Source organism: Sceloporus undulatus, chromosome 2 (genome assembly GCF_019175285.1).
Source record: "Sceloporus undulatus isolate JIND9_A2432 ecotype Alabama chromosome 2, SceUnd_v1.1, whole genome shotgun sequence".
NCBI classification, from domain to species: Eukaryota; Metazoa; Chordata; class Lepidosauria; order Squamata; family Phrynosomatidae; genus Sceloporus; species Sceloporus undulatus.
This window is the reverse complement of record NC_056523.1, coordinates 321,039,887-321,062,154: the sequence shown is the minus strand read 5'-3', so window position 1 is coordinate 321,062,154 and position 22,268 is coordinate 321,039,887. Positions and strand designations below refer to the sequence as shown.

Sequence of the window (22,268 nt, the reverse complement as noted above, 5' to 3'; positions counted from 1 at the left end):
GAACATTGTTAAGAATTTATTCACACATGCTGTTTCTTAAGTGTACACTTTAGGGCCTGAATCCTGTTGGCTGGATCCAACTAGCGTGGCCCTGTTAAATCCACTGTTGAATGGTGAGTCAACACATAGGTAAATCCCATTGATTCAAAGGGTCTAGTTCAGTTAAGACCAACTGAACTAGATTTAGGCCAAACTATTTAAGTATGTATTTCACAATGTAAGATCTGAATGTGATAAACATGCTTATGATTACATGCATCATATTGGCTGGTATTAGTACTGCAGTTATGGATTTGTAAACTAGAGTTAGTGATCAATAACTAGTTGTATTCATTAAGTCTATATGGCCTTATTGGAAACCTAAGTAAATGCCACCTAGTCCACCTGAAGAGTCAACAGCTGAATTGAATGAAAAGGCACAAGAAGGTCAATTTTTCTATTCCCCTCCTGCCAAGGAGCAAGACTTTGACAACTGTCAGGTAAGAACAAGATACATTTACTTAGGCCTGTTACAGACTGCCAAAATAAAGCTGCTTTGGGTCTCTCTGGAGATATGCTATTTAAATGATGCATGGGTCCTAAGAGTCCTGTGGTCACACCAAAGCCACACTTCATTCCTAAGCACTGGAGTGCAGCTTTGGTGCAACTTCCGGATTCTTAGGATGCATGCATCATTTAAACAGCATGCCTCCAAAGAGACCCAAAGCAGTTTTATTTTGGCAGTCTGTAACAGGCCATAGTTACTTCTCTGTAAGTCAGTAGCTGATCTAGAATATTGGTGATCCTCAGTAAAGATCCAGGAATTCCTGTAATGTGTGAACCAACTTTTACCTTTTCAATGTTTTACTAATATGCACCGGAATCCTATATGACCTGTTAACGCTACATAACTTTATGTATACCTAGCTATGTAGCAGAGATGCCACGAAATCCCTTTACTGAACTGTGAAGATGTGTTAACAAGACACTAGCAAGAGTGCCCAATGTGCACTGGTAACCAATGCACCTCAGGACTGATGTGACGTGCATCAGGACCAACGTGATGTACATCAGGACCAATGTGATACAAATCGGTTCCATTGTGCATCAGTTCTGCTGTGCATTGGGCACTAATGCACATCAGGCACTCTGCTGACTCTGGAACATAGTAAGGTATCAGCAGCCCTTTACTGGGTGTGAATGTTACACAACTGAGCAATTCTAATTCTTACTTATATAAGATTATTTACGAAGACATATGTCCCCAACAGGATTCTGACCCATGCATTTTTTAAAGAAAAACCCTGCATGTTGCCAATAATTTAATAAAATTAATACTGCTCAATAAATACATAAAAGTATCTTTCCTTGTCTTTTAAAAACACACACACACAAAATCTAAAACTTCAAATAAAAGTTAAGGATGATTGTCCCTTGATTATCTAAGGCAAATCTGTTATATGTTGATCTCCCCCCTCTTTTCTTCTTTACATAAAGCAATCACATAAAAATAGTTATAAATAGAAAAATTCCAAAGGGTTTTCTACCTCCCCCAACACACAATCCCATCCCAACAATCAGGAAACATAACCCCCCAAATGGTCCCTTTTTTCTTTTTTCAAGTTCTTGCAGATTATACAGTACTCAGAATCTTTGGATATTTTACAAGGACTCCAAACTGCAGGTCAACCCTCCCACCAATTTTTTTTTTTTTAAAAAGGCAATCCAACCCCAAATAATTCTCCCAAACCTGAAGAAAACGATCATATGAAAAACAGTTTAAATCAGAAAAGATATCTGTACATTAAAAAAAGAAGAGGAGGAAGAAGAAGTCTGATGTTGGACTTGGAACAGTTCTCCTTTCATCCTTCTGTATTTGCTGGATGCAAAGAAGCGATGTCTTTTTTTGTGGAGTTTGAACAGGGCTGGGTAGTTTGTGTGGGCAGTCTGATTTTCAACAGTCTTTCAATAAGAAAAAAAAGTCCTTGATTATTGATGAGTCCCTTTGCAAGAGGTGGCCATAGCAGTGCTGAAGAGGGCCTACAGATGGAAAAAAAGAACAATCAGGCTGTTTCTGAGATAGGAAAATGATGCTTCCAATGTGCAAAGACCTACCTCCAAGAGTGGAGGTAGGTCATAGCAGCCGCCGCCGCCACCACCACTAGCATCATCGTCATCTTTCTTTATACCCCACCTTTCCCACAATGAGAACTCAAGGCAATTTACAAATTAAAATGAGTACAATTATGACTGGTAGCCAATGATAGCTTGATCCTTAGGAATTTGGGAATGTTACTCTATGGGGAAGTTGTTGTTGTTGTTGTTGTTGTTAACTGCCCTTGAGTAGACCTCAACTCATGGCAACCCTGTAGATGATCTGCTCAAGGACCCATTTGTTTGTCTTTGGGGAAAATAACTCCTCAAGTCCCCCAACCAGCATGGAATTGTAATCCAAAAAGAATTTTTTCTGACCTCTGCAAACGACCATGCTGAGAGAATGTGACTTGCCCAGAGTCACCTAGTGGGTTTCCATGGTTGAGCGGGAACTCAAACCTAGTCCAACATCTAACCAGTACACCACAATGGCTCACTTCTCAACCTCATACTATTCTTATGTTATCTTAATATCCCATCTTTCTCAGATCTGAGGAAGTATAAAAGATTTAAGTATAAAAGATTTGTTGTTGTTGTTGTTGTTGTTGTTGTTGTTGTGCATCTTCAAGTCATTTCTGACTTATGGCAACCCTAGGGTGAACTTATAATTTTGTTTTCCTGGCAAGATTTTTTCAGAGGGGGTTTGCCTTTGACTTCCTCTGACGCTAAATGTGACTTGCCCAAGGTCACGCAGTGGCTTTCCATGGCTGAGCAGGGGTTAAAATTCTGGTATCCACCAACACAGAAATAGCCATTGGTGGGAGTTGGAGGTCTGTAACACTGAAAAGGTGGAATGGGGGGGGGGGGGTTGATCACTGCACAGTCTGAACAGAATTTTGACTTTTATGGTAACCAAAAAAGTGGGCTACAATGGCATAAGTTTGACTTTCACGATTGCAGCTCACTAACTAGAGTTCTGCAGGTGAAACTCTGCTATGGCTGGCCACTTAGCACCCCAAGGATTCACAGTTTTATTCTAATAGCCTGCCCCAAATAGCCTTCTGTGACTGTTGAAAGGAGATAGAAAAACTGTGAAGCTATGCCCCAGAGCTTGGCACAAACCAAGTACATCTTCTAGGGCTTGGTGGGTTATGTCACTGGTCTGCTTCTGGTTATGAAACATAGCCTAATGCTTCTCTCCAGCAGCTATGGAATGGCCATTCATGTGGGCTATCACCTAGCAAAACCATGAACTGTGGGAGGGCTTTGGTCACTGTGGAGCACGGAAGAGAATACCAACTTCCGCAGTGACAAAAGACAAGACATACACAGATATTAGGTGGATTTATGCTTGCATATGTCACTAGCAGGATGCCAGCCATGGTCAGCATATCTTAATGTATACACCTAGCTCACATTCATATTCTATGTACTTCCCTTCCCTTTTTTTCATTCTTGTTTTGGTTTTCTCATCCTTGTAATCATATCTTTTAAAAATCTTTTTTTTTTTAAAAAAAAGCAAACAAGTCAGGTATTAAACTTACCAAACCCATCTATTGGCTAGAAGGTGCCTTAGTTAGTAGCTTCCGTAATGGGGCCAAGGTGGCTGAGCCCTGTCAGTCCACCAAACCCTGTGCTCCATGGATCAGGGAGGGAGAAGAATGGCCGGGCTGAGAGGCTCTCATTGGGGCCCAGCGCAAAGGCAAAGAGTCCACCATTTGGCTCCATGTCCAGGTGCGTCCTCCCAAAGAGTTTCATTTGGGTTTCCTCAAACTGGCTCTCCAGCTCTTGTAAATTCAGGGAATTCTTTGCACTGTCCAGAAAATGCTTTGGGCTCGGGCCCGGAAGGCACATTGCTGCACTGCCAAGATGGCTACTCATCTCTTCTAGAGTCGGAGGCATCATGAAACTTTTATCATCTGTCTGGCTATTCTGTGCAAAGAGTAAGCTCGCTGTTCTCCAGGTGGCTGGTTTCCGTCCCCTCCTGGGCCGGGAGATCCGGCAACTCTGGCGTTTGATATGGCGATGAAGGTGGTCTGAGCGGGTGAAGCTCTTGTAGCAGAACTTGCACTGGTAAGGACGAATGCCTGTGTGGATACGCATGTGGTTCTTTAGGTCATAGTTGTGGACAAATTTGGCGTTGCAGTGGATACAGAGGTAGGGCCTTTCTCCAGTGTGCTTCCTCATATGGATCTTCAGCTTGTCTTGCCTGAAAGAAAGGAGACATAAGAGACTCCTGTCATTGTCAGCTTGGGACTGGTGCACAGAAACATGAAGTTGGAAGGCATCTAGAATGTACCACCTATCCCAGGGGTGGGGAAACATTGCTCTTCCAGAGGTTTTGGATTTCAGCTCCCAGAAGTACAAGCCAGCATGGCCAATGGGAGGGAATCAAGCAAGGCTCTATATATTTAAAAAGATAAAGGTAGTCCCTTGACATTAATGTCTCATCATAACTGACTGTAAGGGGTGGTGCTCATTTCCGTTACTAAGCTGAAGAGCCAGCATTGTCCAAAGACGACTCCGGTGGTCGTGTGGCCAGCATGACTACACAGAGTGCTGTTACCTGCCTACTGAAGTAGCACCTATCTATTTACTTGCATTTGCATGCTTTCAGACTGTTAGGTTGGCAGAAGCTGGGACTAGTGAAAGGAGTTCACCCCATCATGCAGCACTCAGGTCTTGAACTGCCAACCTTCCGATCTTCCAATCATCAGAACTGGAGTCTTAACCACTAAGCCACCACATCCATGCCTATTTAGTTACACGTAGCATTAAGAGTTCTGCGTGTGGAACTCTGCTACAAGCCCCCAGGACTCACTGTATTACTGTGATTGTCCCTTCCAACAGCCCTTCTGTAGTTGGCAGAGAGTGATGGTGGTAGTGCAGGGGTAGGCAACCTTTTTGATCCGGGGGCCGGGTTGCTGTCCTTCAGACAACTCGGGGGGCCGAAGCCAAAAAAAATAATTAAATAATTTTTTTAAAAATTAAATAAATAAACTGGGACAAATGTAGGACAAAAATTAAAAATGGAGGACACTTTTTTTTTGCATGTCCTCCACTTTTTTAATTAAAAAAAGTGGAGGACATGCAAAAAAAATCTGCTGATTTTTAAAAAAATGTTAATATAAATGCATGTTTCTGAGGCTTCTATAGACAATTGCCCCCTTGCTCCCCCTTGCCCCCACTTGCTCCTCCTTGCTCCCTTTGCCCGTCGCTTGCCCCATGCACAAAGGCCCCGCGTGCCTGCGCCAGAGGCCAGAGGCCCTGGCGGCAATCTGCAGCAGGGCCAGGCTGGGGCCGGTCACTAGGCCTCGGCAGGCCTCATGCGGCCCGCAGGCCGTAGGTTGCCGACCCCTGGTGGTAGTGTATCAAATAAGAATCTGGCTATGTTCCTGTAGCCAGATGTGAAATGATAACATCCTCAGCTGAGACTTCCAAAGGGGACTAGCAAATGATATAATCATTTTGCATCTGGCTACAGGCACATAGCAAGACACTTCTCCAATCCCTTGCCCATGGTGTCTACCAGGCATAGAATGGGTGGGTGTGTGCAGCAACTCTATGGTAATTTCAGGGGTGGTAAACAGCCAGCTATAGCCAGATGACATGTTTTATCAAGATTTGCCAGGATGCTCCAGAGGACTCAGCAGATGATGTCAATGGTCTGCACCTGGTTGTGAGGACATGGACAGAGACTTTTCTGATTCCTTCTGCTCTCCACCAGAAACAGAATGGCTGTTTGGAAGGGCTCTTTGAGTGACATGATGAGTCCTGGGGAGGGCTTTGGTTGGTGTACAGAACAGAATGCAATACCAAACTCCGGAACTACCAACAAAGGATGTATGGAAATGAAAGGGGGACTTGCAAAGGACACTGTCCTAGGAGTTTTAGTCAAAAACTGCTGGCTGTGAAATGGTCTTACTTTGTTTTTAAATGCTGTTTATGTATTTAATACTTTACATTTTTCTAGCTGTAGATGAAGGGGGAGCAGGAGGGCTGAGAAGCAATAGTTAAATGATATAAACAAACAAATCAACTAGCTAGCCAGCCAGCCAACTAGCTAACTTGCCAACTACAAATCTGAGAGTTGTAAGCCAAAAACATCTTGATGGTCTGGGATATCTGAAAAGGCATGCCTAGAACAACCATTTATATTAGTTTAACAGGAGGACCTTCCACCAAAATAGCCTTGAAATTGCATATTATGTGATGGGTTGATGGTCTGTTGAGAAGAATTCACTATACTCTCAAACAAACCACAGTAACTAAACTATTATATATCTAGGCTGGAATTCACAATTGCAGATACAAATGTGTAACCTAGATTTATGCAACTGTTAGGTGACTGGCACCACAATCCCTATGTATTCAAAAGTGTTTGGAATACACAGGGATCAGAACAGTACCCCAATCCCGTTTTACCAGGCAGCAGCCCTATTAAAAGTCTGTTCTATCAATCAAAGTGTAGCAGACTCATGTTTTCAACTTCTCTTGGTTGTGATCTCTAGTATGAGGAGAAATTGGGATAGGAATTGTTGCACTGACTGTTGCACTGGAGATTGCTCATGGGATGGGTATGAAAATGTCATAGAATCATATCATAGAATCATAGAGTTGGAAGAGACCACACGTCCAAACCCCTGCCATGCAGGAACACACAAAAGAGATTCCACCTCAACATTAGGAGGAACTTCCTGACAGTAAGTGCTGTTCGACAGTGGAACACACTTCCATGGAGTGTGGTGGAGTCTCTTTCTTTGGAGGTCTTTAAACAGAGGCTGGATGGCCACCTGTTGGGGATGCTTTGATTGTGAGTTCCTGTATGGCAGGGGGTTGGACTGGATGGCCCTTGTGGTCTCTTCCAACTCTATGATTCTATGAACCAAAGCACTCCCAACAGATGGCCATCCATCCTCTATTTGAAAGCCTCCAAACAAGGCGATTGTGCTATACTCTGAAGAAGAATATTCCACTCTTGAACAGCTCATATTGTCAGGAAATCCTCAGTATTTATGTGGAATCTCTTATCCTGTAGCTTGAATCCATTGCTCCATGTCCTAGTCTCTGGAGCATCAGAAAATAAGCTTGCTCCGTCCTCATTATGACATCCTTCGAACATTTAAACGTGACTATCATGTTAACCTTCTCTTCTCCAGGCGAAACACCCAGCTCCATAGGCTGCTCCTCATTGGGCAAGGTTTCCAAATTTTCACCATTTTGGTCAATCTTCTATGTCCCAGTCAATGGGAGAACAGAATCCCATTGCCCTCAGAAAAAGCCATCTTATAGGTGTATCAGGTTTGAAGATGCTACTTAGCTATATAACTAAGGTTAGTAGGTAAGTAGCTGATCCAGATTCTCAGCCCTTGAGTGTGGGGCAATTTTTCAAACTATGCTGGCTTTCATGCAATCCATCTTGAGAGAGCACAGTCTACAGTTGCCTAAACTATTCTTTTGGGTTAACCAGTGACAGTGGTGGTCAGTGATTCCCATGTTGGTGGGTGGAAACTCCACTCTTGCATTTTAGTCTAGAGTGTAAAAGAGGTCAGAGTAGATTCACCACCCTTAATAACATGGAAGCCCCAAGTAACCACTGATGAGTGACCTCCAAAAAGGTATTGTAGATACAAATAGTCAAGATTTCTACCATTATGGCAGCGTTAGATAAGGCTGAGGCTAAGGCTGTGTTATATGAGCTCCCAGATGTTTCTTAAAGTATCTCTGGCAGAAATGACTGGACTTAAAGACCTCCAACAAACATCCCCATGCATTTTAACAAGATCCTTGACATGTTTAATCCTTCTGACTTAATATTCTTCAGAACAACACATATTCCTTCTTACTTAATTTTCTTAATTTATTCAGAGACAGAGGATCTGATTATGCTCAGCATAAAAAGTGGGCTACGCCGTCAAGTTCACCTTGTCCTCTTTGCAAGATTGGTGAATCTATGCAGACAAGTGAAATGAAGGAGAACTTTACCTCGAGCAACTGCAACAGAGTCAAGGGAGCCAAGCTCCATTCTGCAACCAAGGATGCGTAACAGCAAACCAAAAATTAAGAGACTGGGGGAGGACACATTCTCTTTCTTGTGCTAACAAAGATACAGGTCAGATGTCTACATCAGCTACTTATTTAATTAGGTAACCATAGTTTTTTTGTGGGTTTTTCGGGCTAAGTGGCCATGTTCTAGCAGAGTTTCTTCCTGATGTTTTTGCCAGCATCTGTGGCTGGCATCTTCAGAAGATGATCTCTGAAGATGCCAGCTACATGCTGGCGAAACGTCAGGAAGAAACTCTGCTAGAACATAGCCACTTAGCCTGAAAAAACCCACAAAAAACTATGGATGCCGGCCATGAAAGCCTTTGACTTCTAATTAGGTAACCTTTCCTGCCCCTCCCCCCAAAACCCCATCATTTACCTGCCAGAAAATAGGATCTCTTTCTCTCCATGCAACTGATAAAATAGGTTGGCAGATGTACAACCATGTCAATAGTGTCACAATCATGACAAAGCAGTGATTGTGCATATGGAACAGTTACCTAGATGAACTGATACATCACTGTTCCATATTTGCAAGCACTGTTTAAGTCTTGACTGTGACACTATTGCCACTATTGTGTACCTAAGTAAGTAACCAATGCAGAATACTGGCCACATGTTAAAAAAATGATTTACAGGAATTATTATAAATTTTGCAGCTCTCGGTCTCTACCAAGAGATGTAACTTGCATTCTTTGGCTGGAATCATCTTGGTGACATATGCAGGTGTATGTTGTGCTATGCATAAGGATATATTGTGTGTGTGTGTGCGCGCGCGCATGCGTGCAAAACAGATGTACCCAGCTGAGGATGGCAGGAATCGAGCTCTGCATTCAAAACAATTGCACATGGACAACAGCACACCTAGAGTTACCGAGACCCTATTGCTATATCCTGAGATATATCCTGAGATTCTAATACAGAGTCCTTTCATAAAGTGTTGATACAAATTCTGCCTCTTTAGACTTTACTGTTTAGACTCAATAATTAAAAAGTTGGAATTAATAAAAGGGACCTCCAAACAAATACAAATTAGCTGAAAAATGAGGAGGGGACTCAAACCCTCAGTCTCTCAGTCTAAAGAGATAGGTGTGGTAACCACACCTGTTTCAGTGTGCCAATGTATGTTGCACATTGCATCTGTGCATTGCACATTTCTTATTGTGTGCATTGAAGTTAAAGTCATGCATATTCATCATTTCTCATAACAAACAAACAAGCTTCATTTATATACCTCTACATACCGCCTAAGCAGTGTCTAAGCTGTTTACAATTGTAAGCTAATTGTGCTATGGTGGCATTCAGTATGGTGATATTCAAGGACTGTGTAGTGCTACCTAGCATAACAAAACTCCACCAGCAAATATGTGCATGACTTATCTGAGATAATACTCTGAGGCTACATGTGTAGAGCGACACAATGAACATGCTACACAACTCTTGAGTTGCAAAAGTGAATAAGCAACCAAAGAAATACTAATGGCCATTTCAGCAAAGGCAAGTGTATACACAGCAGCTAAGAATGCACATCCACATGCACAATAGCATTATATGCACAACTCTGCTTCTGCAACCTTGAACTGAATGCAGACGTTGACCAACAGACAACAATGTTCAACTGCTTCTGTAAGGGAAGTTACACATGACACCAACAGGATTCCCAGCTTCTTTTGCAAATATTAATATCCAAAGAACCAAATGAGCACTGAGGTCCTAGAGCCATTAGGTGGCAGTAGAAATCCATATCAGAGCACAGCCCAGAGTAAAGCGAGGTAGGCTGTGATGCAGGGTGAAATGTGCACAAAAGCACCCAAGACTAGGAAGAAAAAGTTAGTGGCTTCATTTAAGTCTGATAAAAAGTCATAATGGGGCTGGAAATCAATGCAAGCCAGAAGCAACGAATGAACGGGATTTTCATCTCTGCCATTCTGTGCAAATATAACAACGAGGTTAAGGTGGTTCACACATGGTACATGGGTCATTTCCATGCCAGCACTCAAGAGGCATTAGGGTGCTGGGGTGATATGTGATCACATAATCCAGTGAAGCCACATGAATGGTGCTCAAGTGTGTCACCACTAGGGCTGTGAAAAATACTTCTGTGCATTATTTTGTCTTCACTGACGAAGGGTGTGGCAACACATTGAGACACCCCACTGAGTAAACACTACTACTGCATGATTTTTCACATCTCCAGACTTCTCTGTGAAGAGCTGTACAGAAACACACCGTTTTGTATGCAAAAATCAAAGGTTTTTGCATAAAATCAAGATTTCTCAGCAAATGATTTTTTCACCAAGAAGTTTTAAAATGCAAAAACCCATTGGAAAATGTGCAAAAGCTCCTTTCACAGTAGAGAGAAAACTTTTGAAATAATTCATTCTTCCATATAAAAACAAAAAAGGCAAGATTTACATCCCAGCTGCCACTGGAGTATGCAGCTGCAAAGAGAGGTGTCTGATTGGTAATTGTGAGAACAGAATGCTGGACAAGATAGACCTTTGCAGAGAAGGACCACAGTGGGTGGGTGGACTCACTTCACCAGTCTGGTCTGAGATGAGGACTTGAGGTGCCTTCCCTGCTCAAACCATAGGAAACATGGCTGTGGTAAGGGGAGATCTTATGCCAAGTAACTATTAACTAAACCACCTAGCCTTTGATGGTCTATTCTAGGTGGTCCCTTCCCTGCCCCGAGCCCCAGGAACTGGGAACCTGGAGATGTCAAAGATCAATCTTGGCTCCATGCAAAGCAAGCTCACAACCACTGTACTATAGCAACTGTCACCCTCCAGATATGGTGGACTGTAATACCCAGAATCCTCTAGCCAGCTGCCAGATCCTAGACAAAGCAATCACAAGCCATGTGCCATGTAGTCTTGGGCTGACACCAACATGCAGCTGGGGTACAGTAGTCCCAAAATGTTGGCTAGTTGGAGTTGGCAGTATCCTCGATGACAACTTCTCCCTCCCCTCATCCCTCACCACATCTCTGTTTTCCAGTGCATGCTCCCTTTTTACTAAGGCCCCATTCACACTACAGAAATAAACCAGTGTGGAACCGGTTTATTTCCGTGAAGTTCAGACTTGTCCTGACTGCACTCACTACAGTTTGCGGTGTGTGTGTGACCAAAAAGCCCACTTAAACTGGTGTACTTAGCACTGGACCCCTTAGCAGTTCTTTTTTAAAGAGCCACAATAATCCACACCCTCGGTAGTGTGACCACACTACCAAATCAATTCAGATTGCACTACATCGTTCCCGGAAATTGAGACGCCTCCATTTTAAATTGATATAGTGGCAAATGTGAATGACAACAAGGTTAAAATGGCACAGAGAGATTCGGTTGCAGTAAACATAGTGGGAACACTGAAACCATTTTGAATCGGATCTGAATTGGCATGGAGATGCAAATCTCTTCTTTCAAAAAAAGTAAGTATGAATGACCCCTATACCATCTTTTTGGCCAGCCACCAGAAGCCTTTGCAATGGCATAATGAAATCTGTGTAATTCTTGAGAAATGGGGTCATAAGAACACAGGGAAGGAATATCATGACTGCCTTTGTCCTCTATGCAAACTCCACCTTGACACACAAGCAATCTGCATGACATCGCTAAGGGTGGCTGGTGGCCACTTTTTTCCTCCTGCTCCAGCCTCGATTGCACAATGGGTGCGGCCATGGACTAATGCTTACTTTGAACACAGAGCAGAGACACCCCACCTATTTCTTGGCTGAAACAAAGTCAAGATAAAACAGTCACTCACGTCTACCCAGAAGAAACCTGCTGAATTTGGACTAAAGGTCCCTCTGCATCTAGCAAGGCATTTAACACAGTGGGCAAGGCTAACTAGAGTACACAAGAAGGGCTGAAAGCAATAGTCCTCTTCCATCGAGCTTGGAAAAGTTACTCTTTGGACTACCTTTTCCAGAATTTTCATATCAAGCATCTCCACTGGCCATGGGCTGTAAGCTGCGATTGTACTGGCTGCCAGATTCTGGGAGCTACAATCCAATAAAGCAGTTTTTCCAGGCTTTGGTTTTTTCACACTTTTCCTCTGCTAGATTGATATGCCAGAAAGAAAGATTGTAATTTATTGGAAAAAGAGCATAATCTTTGCTTGCACTAGGTTCTGGGTTCAGTCCCCATTATTGCCGGGAAGTATTAACTGTGAAGCTGTTTCAGTGAGATGGAACTAGTGGTATGACTGATCTGAGGCAGCTTTGTGTGATCTCAGGTGTTGAGAACATGGAGGCTGCATAGGTAACTGCCTTGAAGCTTTTGTCTTCCACAAATGTATGTAATACCTTTTTGCAAATATCTCAGCCACCACATCTTGAAGCAGAGAATTCCACAGATTAACAGTTTATTACATGAAGAAGGATTTGTTTTGGTGATATAAAAACCCTGTCAATTGGAGTCACCAAGTGACTGTGATAAAGGAAGAAAAGTTACTTTTAACCCCTTTCTTCATGCCATATATATATCATTTCATAAGCTTCTTCTTTGTCCTCTATTGTGCTTCACTGAGGGATACTGGGAGCAGTGGTCCAAAAAAGGTTACTATTCCAAGCTTCCCTCCTTCTGTTCCAGTCCACCATTGTAAACTTGGTGACCTGTCAATTTCTGCATATGTTATATTAAAAAAAGAAATCCTCTGATGGCACTACATAACCTAGTAATCCTAGTAATACAACAACATTCCCTGCTGCAGCAGAACCTTGTTGATTCTGAGGTTTGTCTTCACATGCACAATGTGTTTTTGGAACAACTCATTCAGACTGTCTGTAAACAGCAGGATGCAGTTTGGGGACAGGTAAGTCTAAAGGCACCAGATCTCATCTGATCGTGGAAGGTAAACAGGGTCTTCCCTAGTTAGTACTTGGATGGGAAACCATCAATGAATGTTCGGTGCTGTAAGTTATATTGCAGAGGAAGGAAATTAATGGGGCCACCATATGTCGGCAGGAAACTTGAAGGCACACGCACAGACACAAGCCACTAGCAATCTGTTACCTATGAGCAGGGTGGATTGCTGAATTGGCCAAGTATCAAATAACATACTGAGATCAGTTTATGGATGTATGAATCAGTGCTTGGTAGAACTCAGCCCTTTCTATCCCACCAAAATAATGACAGCAGTTTTACCAAATGCTACAAGCAAAGATTTGTTTGGAAACACCAGAGCACAATCTTGTTCCCACCATATCTTTAAAGCGTGAGATGGGAAGGGGGAGACATCTAATTTTTCCTGTTGTGGCTGCATTCTCTTGAGGGTAACCAGCTGCGGGCAGCATGCTAGTAGTCAGTGAGGCCAGAACTGAATGGGCCCACATCTTTTCTCCCTTTCCTCCCTGCCATCTCCTTATTTTCCCTTCTCTCTCTTATCTTTTCTACCCCTCTCTCCATCTCACTGCCATTCCTACTCTCTCTCAAATCACTTTCTGCCACCAATTTTTTCCTCCTCTTTCTCCTCTTCCTTTTCTTCCTCCTTCAACCACATCTTGGCCAAGACCTTACAACAGAGTTACATGGTGTAAATCATCACACATGAAGTTATGAACTGATTGTGCCACACAACATTTTTGTTGAATGACATAGTTGCACAACTGAATGCACACCTGAATGTGCATCCAAAGTACAGAGTTCTAGTGCCCCCCTACACTGCAAATCCCAGGATTCCACAGGCTGTAACCATGGCAGTTAAAGTGGAATCATAGTGCTATAACTATGTAGTGTGAAAGGGTCCTTTGATATGAAAGTGCACGCTGCTGAGGCATTGAGCTAAACCTTGTTCATGGTACTATGTGTGCATAATCAGTTTGCCATTAGGCTGGCAGAACATGCACAGTCTTTTCCAACACATTTCCTCATTGTTCACTCTAATGCCCATGGAGCAATGCATCCACTATGGGTTTTAGTCCAATTTTTAAAGAAACTATCCCAAGGTGCTGCAATCTACCCCCAATCCCTCCATGCTACTTTTAACTCAGAACAACACCAGCAACATCTTGACAAAATGCAGGACTAACAGCATCAATTTCCTTTTTCCCGTATAATTTTTAACACCTTTGCCTGATGAAGATGCCAATGAAGATTCAAAGTTTGCGACACATATTTTGTGCATTTTGGTTGTACCCATAAAGGTATCACAGTTTTTGTGGCTTTTGGATGTTATTGTACATGGCTGAGTATACTTCAAAAAGTAAGCTCTCTTGGCCTGGTGGAAACATCATGCACCAGTGCTCCAACTGCTGTCAGAATGGATCTCCTTCTTCCCCTGAAGCAGATGGCCAGTAAAGTAGGTTGGGGAAGAAGTTCCAATCATTGCAATAGCATCACAGTTGTGACTATGCCATGTTCACATTTCATATTCATGACTGCTACTTAGTCATGACTGCGACATTATTGCCATGGTGGTAATTCTTTCCCCAACCTACTTTATTGGAATCAGCTGGATGGGGAGAAGGAGGTCTAGTCTACCAATGATGAGAGTGTGAGTGAATGTTGTGTGTTGAGGGGGGGGATGGGGCCAGGAGAGGTTACCCAGGTTGCATCCGCACTACAGAAATAATCCAGTTGGACACCACTTTAAATATCATGGCTCAGTGCTATGGAATCCAGGAAACAGTAGTTTGTTGTGACACACGAGCTCTCTGATACATAAGGCTAAATGTTGCACAGAATGACAATTTCCAGAATTCCATAGCAGTTAAAGTGGTGTCAAACTGAAGTATTTCTGCATTGTGGATGCAGCCTTAGTTAAGTATACTTCACTAAGGTGCCAATAGAGAACACCAGTTCTTTTGGATGCAGTTCCTCTTATCTTTGGGACTCGCCTGATGCAGCTCTCTGGGTAAACAACCCCCTTTGTCTTCTCCTTTTTGTCCCAATAGATCTCCACCAGCACAAGGGATGGTGAGGAGGCGAGACAGACTGAGATTTACCCCCTTGGGTTTTTCAGTATTCCCTGCATTCCTCATGTTCCACTGCAGCACTCGTTCACAAACTGCTTGAAAAGCTCCCGCAAATTAAATTGGACTGCCCAGGCAAATAAATCCCAAGGTCTGTGCTGGCAGATGATAATTAATGGCTAATGAGTGGAGTCTTTTAGCATAATAATACTCTCCAAGCAGAACAAGACATGAAGGCTTATAGCTGGGCGGGGGAGATGCTGATTCTGGACAGATACCCAAGGCCAACTGGCAATAGCGATAGCAATAGAATTTACATATCTATACTGCTTCATAGTGAACTCAGCACTCTCTGAGTGGTTTACAATCTGTAAGCCAATTGCCCCCAACAAGATGGTATTCATTTTACTGACCTATGACAGGATGGAAAACTGAGTCAACCTCGGAGCCCCAGGATCAAACTCACAATTTTGTGACTGCAATATTGGCATTTAATCACTGGGTCACCAGGGCAACAGCGGGAGCACCCACAAACCTGGCCCCTACCCCTTTACTTCTTCCCAGGGATGACTGATGACTTCCAGGCCAGTGGGATGGAGAATCCACTCCAAGTTTTAATCTGAATGCCCTAGGAACTGTCCAAGGTTCTGAAGGTACAGTTCAGCATCTCTCATAGCTGCTCTTGGCTTTAATCTGGGCTTCCATGCTAGTGAGGTTGGTGAACTTGCTCCTGGTTTCATTCTGAATTAGAAGAAGATACCCAACGTTCTGAACTCTGTTCCCCAACTAGCTTCAGCACCTTGGATAAATAACGTCTTTAAAAGCTGGACTAAAAACTGATACAGATTCAATGCTCCTACTGACATAGATGCCACCAGCCACCACTGCTTCCACCTCAGAAATATTCTCCATGTTGGATGGTTACTAGCAACTTTGATGGGGGAAACAAACAGTATTACACAAGAAGAGGAGGTCAGTTTACCCTCTACCTCTGCAACAGACCATCCATCTTCTGCTGCCAGGGACCCAATGAGTTAATCCATAAGAGAGACCCTCCCTGCACACCACAATAATAGACAATTTGCCATCATGAGAAAGTATTGTTTAGAGAACTCTTCCCCAACCCTGGCACATCCAGATGTATTGGATTATATTCCCCATCATCTCTATCTGGCTGCACTTGCTGGGATTCATGAAGACTGAGACCCAACAGATTTGGAAGGTGCTTCATTGTCAAAAACTTCTTGGGTAGGACCAGGTTTAAAAATCCCCCATTGGTCCCTGAAGTTCTCTCTGTTGTGACAGTGGTGTCACAAGGGTTGGTGTCACCTGGTGTGGTAACTCATGGTGTCTCCCCCTGGCATTGACCTCCTCCCATTCCACACCCATACAGAATCCTTTGGCCCGTTCCGCACAGGCGTAAAGTACGTCAGCAGGATGTACTAGGGTTAGGAAAGGGCGTGGTTTACGCATGCCCCTAACCCTAGTACGTCCTGGGGATGTACAAAATGGTGGCGCCCGTTCTACATGTGCGCCGCCATCTTCACCTCGCGGATGCATAGTGTCCGCACGTCCCGCAACAGAAATGACATCGCGAGTGCGCCATTGGCCACTTGTGGTGCCACTTCTGGGGTCCAAAAAGAAGCTGCTTTTTGCGGCTTCTATTTGGTGCATCCAGGAACCGCGCAGTTTGACCACTGCGGTTCCCGGACGCAGCAATCAGCGGCGCCGGCAGAGCACCCATTTTGGGCGTTCTGTAACGTGCCTTAGTAATGTTTTTTGTACTAATGTTATTCAGAAATCATAATTCCCAGATATCACTGTATGCAAAATGGTAAAAGCTGTGACATAAATAACTAGCAAAATTTAAATTATACCTTTAAATTACAATATCATATGTACAGTGTAAATGTATTGACATGCACATAGTTTCATGTGGTTAAAGTGAAAATTGGATGAGATGAGATGTTTTAAAAGAAATTTTTAAAAGAATATTTTGTAAAAATATATATTTTTAAAAAAACAAACCACTTCATTTATATACTGCTTCATACTGAACTAACAGTGTCTAAGTGGTTTACAACTGTAAGCTAATTGTCCCCAACAATCTGGGTACTCATTTTAGCGACCTTGGAAGGATGCAAGCCTGGGTTAAGCTTGAGCCCTTTCACTGGTATTGAACACACAACCTTATGGTTTTGAGTGAGTGGCTGCAGTACAGGCATTTAACCACTGCGCCACCAATAAATTTTTAATTAAAAAAAAAACCCTGGAGATTCTCCTTTCTCTTCCCACTGAGCTTCTCCTCACTCACACCATCTCTTCAGCATTTTAAAAGCATGCAGTTGAATCCCAGAGCCCGTTTCTGACCAAAGGCAGATGTTTGGGGGGGAAGTGGTGTCATCGCCCTTAGGGTATCACCTAGCATGGTGAGCACCCCTTGCACCTCTCTAGTGACACCCCTGTGTTGTGAACATAAAGGAAAGTAACCAAGGCAAACATGACGCCCTGAAGATGAATTGGAATAATATACATAATAAATATATGATACAGGTTGCTAGACACCTGATACTGATCCTTGCTGAAAGAAGGATTTTATTTTCTCTTCCCCCCCCCCTTTTTTTTTTTTTTTTTTTTTTTTTTTGCTAGCTTGAGAAAGAAGCATTTAGAGAAGCCTTCCCCAAACAGGCACATGCTGGTGAGTTAGAACATATTGCCCATCATCCCCTGCTGGCTGGGGATGATGGAACATATGTTTCAACAGATTTGGAGGCTGCTTTACTGTTGAGAGCATAGAATCAAAGAATCATAGAGTTGGAAGAGACCGCAAGGGCCATCCAGTCCAACCCCCTGCCATGCAGGAAATCCAAATCAAAGCATCCCTGAGGGATGGCCATCTAGTCTCTGCTTAAAGACCTCCAAGGAGGGAGACTCCACTACACTCCGAGGAAGGAGTGTGTTCCACGGTCGAACAGCCCTTACTGTCAGGAAGTTCCTCCTAATGTTGAGATGGAATCTCTTTTCCTGTAGCTTGCATCCATTGTTCCGGGTCCTAGTCTCTGGAGCAGCAGAAAACAAGCTTGCTCCCTCCTCAATATGACATCCTTTCAAATATTTAAACAGGTCTATCATATCACCTCTTAACCTTCTCTTCTCCAGGCTAAACATTCCCAGCTACCTGAGTCTTTCCTCATAAGGCATGGTTTCCAGACCTTTCACCATTTTAGTCGCCCTCCTCTGGACACGCTCCAGTTTCTCAATGTCCTTTTTGAATTGTGGTGCCCAGAACTGGACACAATATTCCAGGTGGGGCCTGACCAAAGCAGAATATAGTGGCACTATTACTTCTCTTGATCTAGACACTATACTTTTATTGATGCAGCCTAAAATTGCATTGGCCTTTTTAGCTGCCGCATCGCACTGTTGACTCATGTTCAACTTGTGGTCTACTTGGACTCCCAGATCCCTTTCACATGTAGTTTCATTCAGCCAGGTGTCCCCCATCCTGTATCTGTGCATTTTATTTTTCTGCCCTAAGTGCAGTACCTTACATTTCTCCATGTTGAATTTCATTTTGTTAGCTTTGGCCCAGCTTTCTAGTCTATTTATGTCATTTTGAATGTTGATCCTGCCCTCTAGAGTATTAGCTATTCCTCCTAATTTGGTGTCATCTGTAAATTTTATAAGTATGCTCCCACTTCTGTCATCCAGGTCATTGATAAAGATGTTGAATATCACTGGGCCCAGGACAGACCCCTGCATAAAGGGAAAGGGACAACTCAAGCATGTCACCCTGAAGAAGAATGGAATACAATGTATAATTCAGGGCGCATCTATACTGTAGAAATAATGCAATTTGTCATCACTTTCACTACCCTGGCTACAGCCTACAGAACCCTGGGATTTGTAGATTTGTGAGGCACCAGCACTCTTTGACAGGGAAGGTGAAAGACCTTGTAAAACTACAAATCCCAGGATTTTGTAGGTTGGAACTACGAAGTGGTTCCAAACTGCATTGTTTCTACCAATACAGATGATGATACAGCTGATTACCACTCCCTGTTGAAGGAAGCCTACTGCTTAAAAAAAAAAAAGTAGGCAGACCTGGTAAAGCGAACTTCACAGATACTGCACATATATGGCTTCTCTCCTGTGTGGGTCCTCATGTGCCGTGGAAGCTTCCCTGCCCCCATGATTATTTTGTTGCAGATGGGGCACTGCTGGGAAGCTTTGGGTTTGATCTTCCTTTCCTCAGGCCACTGAGGAAAGATCCCACCAAAGTGGGCAGCGCTGAGGAAGTTCAGGTAAGCGCTGTAATCATTTTCGGCCTTAATGTGTCCCAAATGGCTGGCTGGGTTGCTGACAAACATGTCCTTGAAGAGGCTGTTGGGGAATGGGGTGGGTGGAGGAGGCTCCTCTTTCTCCTCTTCCTTGATCTTCCTTTTCCTGATCACCAGATCCAAGGGCCCATTGTCCACCTGGGCCTCCTCCACTTGGGAAAAAGTGCCAAAATCTCCATTCCACAAGTGAGGGAAGAGGTCCGGCACAAATGGAGACAGAGCTGGCCTCTGTTCAGGAAGTCCAGCTTTGGGATACAAGTTTTCCCTTAGGAGGGATTCAATGGAGAAGTCTCTTATGGCCCCCAAGCTCCCATTAGCGTTACTGGCTGGGAAGTGGTTGGAGAAACCATTCTGCAAATCTGAGTATGCTTCTTCGGCGAGATCAGATTTAGAGGGGCTTTGGTGACAGCTGCCATCTTGGACATCTGTTAGATTCTGGGTTCCAAAGTCCTCTGCATCCCCTTCCCTTTCTTCTTCCTCTTCCTCCTCCTCTTCCTCCTCCTCTTCTTCCTCCTCCTCCTCTTCCTCCTCTTCCTTCTCCTCCTCGTTCCCCGCAGGCTCCATGATTTCCAGACAGACGTTGATCACACATGGGATCTCCAGCATCTTGGCCGCATTGAGGATGTGCTTGACGTTGGCGGTGGTGATGGTGAGGGTGGAGGTGTAGGCAAACTCAAGGATTGCTGAAAGTGCTTCAGGCTTGACAAAGTCTATCTCGTAAATGCAGGGCTGGTCTGCTAAAGTGCCAGTAGTGAAGAGTTTCTTGAAATATTGGCTGCAGGCCGCCAAGACAGATTTGTGGGTCCTGTATTCTTGATCCTGGACAATGAGGATGACGTCGCAAAGGAGGCCGTTGTGCCGCTGCTCATTCAAACCACAAAGGATTTCACTGCTGTGGTTTGGGAATGGGATCCCAATAAGGTCTTCAACGCCATTGGCCATATTCTCATTTAGAGCCCTAGGAGAAAACATATATGGAATGAATTATGTGTATCAAAGTATTTATCCATGGAGATGGCAACTACACTGGTTGCTGGTCTATTTAACATCAGAATTCAAAGTGGTGGTTATTTATTTTATTTATATGCCACTTTTCTCCCAGAGTGGGATGAAAGCAGCTCACAGAAGGACATTATGATCTACCCATCTACTCATGCAATTTATGCCTTTTAAAGGCCTACATGGTTTGGGTCCAGATTATCTGAAAGACTTCTTCTCCCTATATGAACGTGCCCAAACTTTAAGATCTGTAGGAGAAGGCTTTTTCTGGGTCTTGCCACCATTACAGGCACATTTGGTGAGACCATGGGCGACAACCTTTTGGTGGCAGCTCCCAGGTTGTGGAATTCCCCTCCATGGGAGATACGGTTGGTCCATTCCCTCCTGTTTTTCTACTGTCTTTCTGGCCTTTTTTTTTTTTAAAGGGAGGCATTTGGCTTTCTATTTGTTGTGGCACATGGAGCTTTTAGTGTGTGTGTGTGTGTGTGTGTGTGTGTGTGTGTGTGTGTGTGTGTTGAATTTCCATTTTATTATGCTTTAAACCTGTTTTTAAAATTGATTTTTATCAGTATTTTTCACTTGTTTTTAAAATAGAAATCTGGCTTTTGTTTCATCTTTGGTAGTAAGAGGTTTTTTTTAAAAAGTTGTACCATACATTTGAATGACTGTAAGCCACCCTGAATCCCCTGCTAGAAGAAAGGCAGGATATTAACTAACTAACTAACTTTACTAATAAATATACCTAATGTCGTAACAGGGTTTTCTTGGATTTGTTCAGGGAGGGTTAGCCTTTGCCTTCCTCTGAGGCTGAGAGTGTGACTTGCCTAAGCTCACCCAGTGGGTTTCCATAGCTGAGTGGGGATTCAAACCATGGTTTCCAGATTCATAGTCCAATACTCAAACTACTACACCAAGCTGGCTCTCAGCATTATTATATTTCCTGACAACATACCAATGCTAGTGATGTAAAATTTCCAGAAATTTTGAAGTCATGGGGGAAAAAAACCTATTTTATTTCATGTAGATTTTGAGAGAGTAAATGGAAATTTTCAGGGGAAAATATAGAGACTAAAAGTCACTTTTTAAACCTTAGGAACATGAAAAAAGCAATTCAGCATGTTTTTTTTAAAATGGCAATAAGAATTTTATGCAATTCTTTTATTCATTTCTTTAGCCTGACAGCAGGGGGGGGGGGATTCAGAAACTTCTCCCTTCACAATAAAATTTATTGACAACAATTTCAGGGGTTTATTACAGGTCCAAATATAGGCTGGAATTCCATTAGGTAGATATGCCAGTGTAAGTGTCCCTTATGCATACAGATGTCCCCTTTTGAGTACTGCAGGGGCTGGTATTTCTTTCTTTCCTCTGCAGTACTCAAAGCTCCAATGACTTATTATAAAATTCACAAAACCACCCAGCATGATAATCCAGCAACCAGGATATGTAGATCAGTATAGCGTAGGTCCACAGGTGGATATTTACATTACACTGAGGGGATTTTGGATTGAAGCCAGTTTATGATGCAGGTTGAGTCTCCCTTATCCAGAATTCCAAAATCCAAAATCTTCCAAAATCCAAAATGTTCCACATGGGTGGCTGAGATAATGAAATCTTTACTTTCTGATGGTTCAGTGTAAACAAACTTTGTTTCACGCACATCATTATTAAAAAGATTGTGTATAAAATTACTTTCAGGCTATGTGTGTAAGTTGTATAGAAACATAAATGAATTTAATGTTTAGACTTGGATCCCATCTCCAAGATATCTCATTATGTATATGCAAATATTCCAAAATCCCCCAAAAATCCAAAATCCCAAACACTTGTGGTCCCAAGAATTTCCAGTAAGAGACACTCAACCTGTATTATGTTAACCATCCTCCAAGGAGCTTACA

General features: G+C 43.1%; 1 protein-coding gene across 1 annotated transcript in view; it reads right to left on the bottom strand.

Moving 5' to 3' along the window:
• Window positions 1–701: 701 nt before the first annotated feature.
• Window positions 702–22,268, bottom strand: part of ZBTB7C (zinc finger and BTB domain containing 7C) — a 121,780-nt gene continuing 100,213 nt past the window's right edge. Inside the window, exons 2-4 of the mRNA XM_042447932.1 lie at window positions 19,136–20,329; window positions 3,618–4,282; window positions 702–2,019 (exon numbers count right to left, since the gene is read on the bottom strand). Of these exons, the coding sequence (XP_042303866.1) occupies window positions 3,646–4,282; window positions 19,136–20,313 (1,815 nt within the window). The 5' untranslated portion in view covers window positions 20,314–20,329 and the 3' untranslated portion in view covers window positions 702–2,019; window positions 3,618–3,645. The remainder of the gene's footprint in view (window positions 2,020–3,617; window positions 4,283–19,135; window positions 20,330–22,268) is intronic.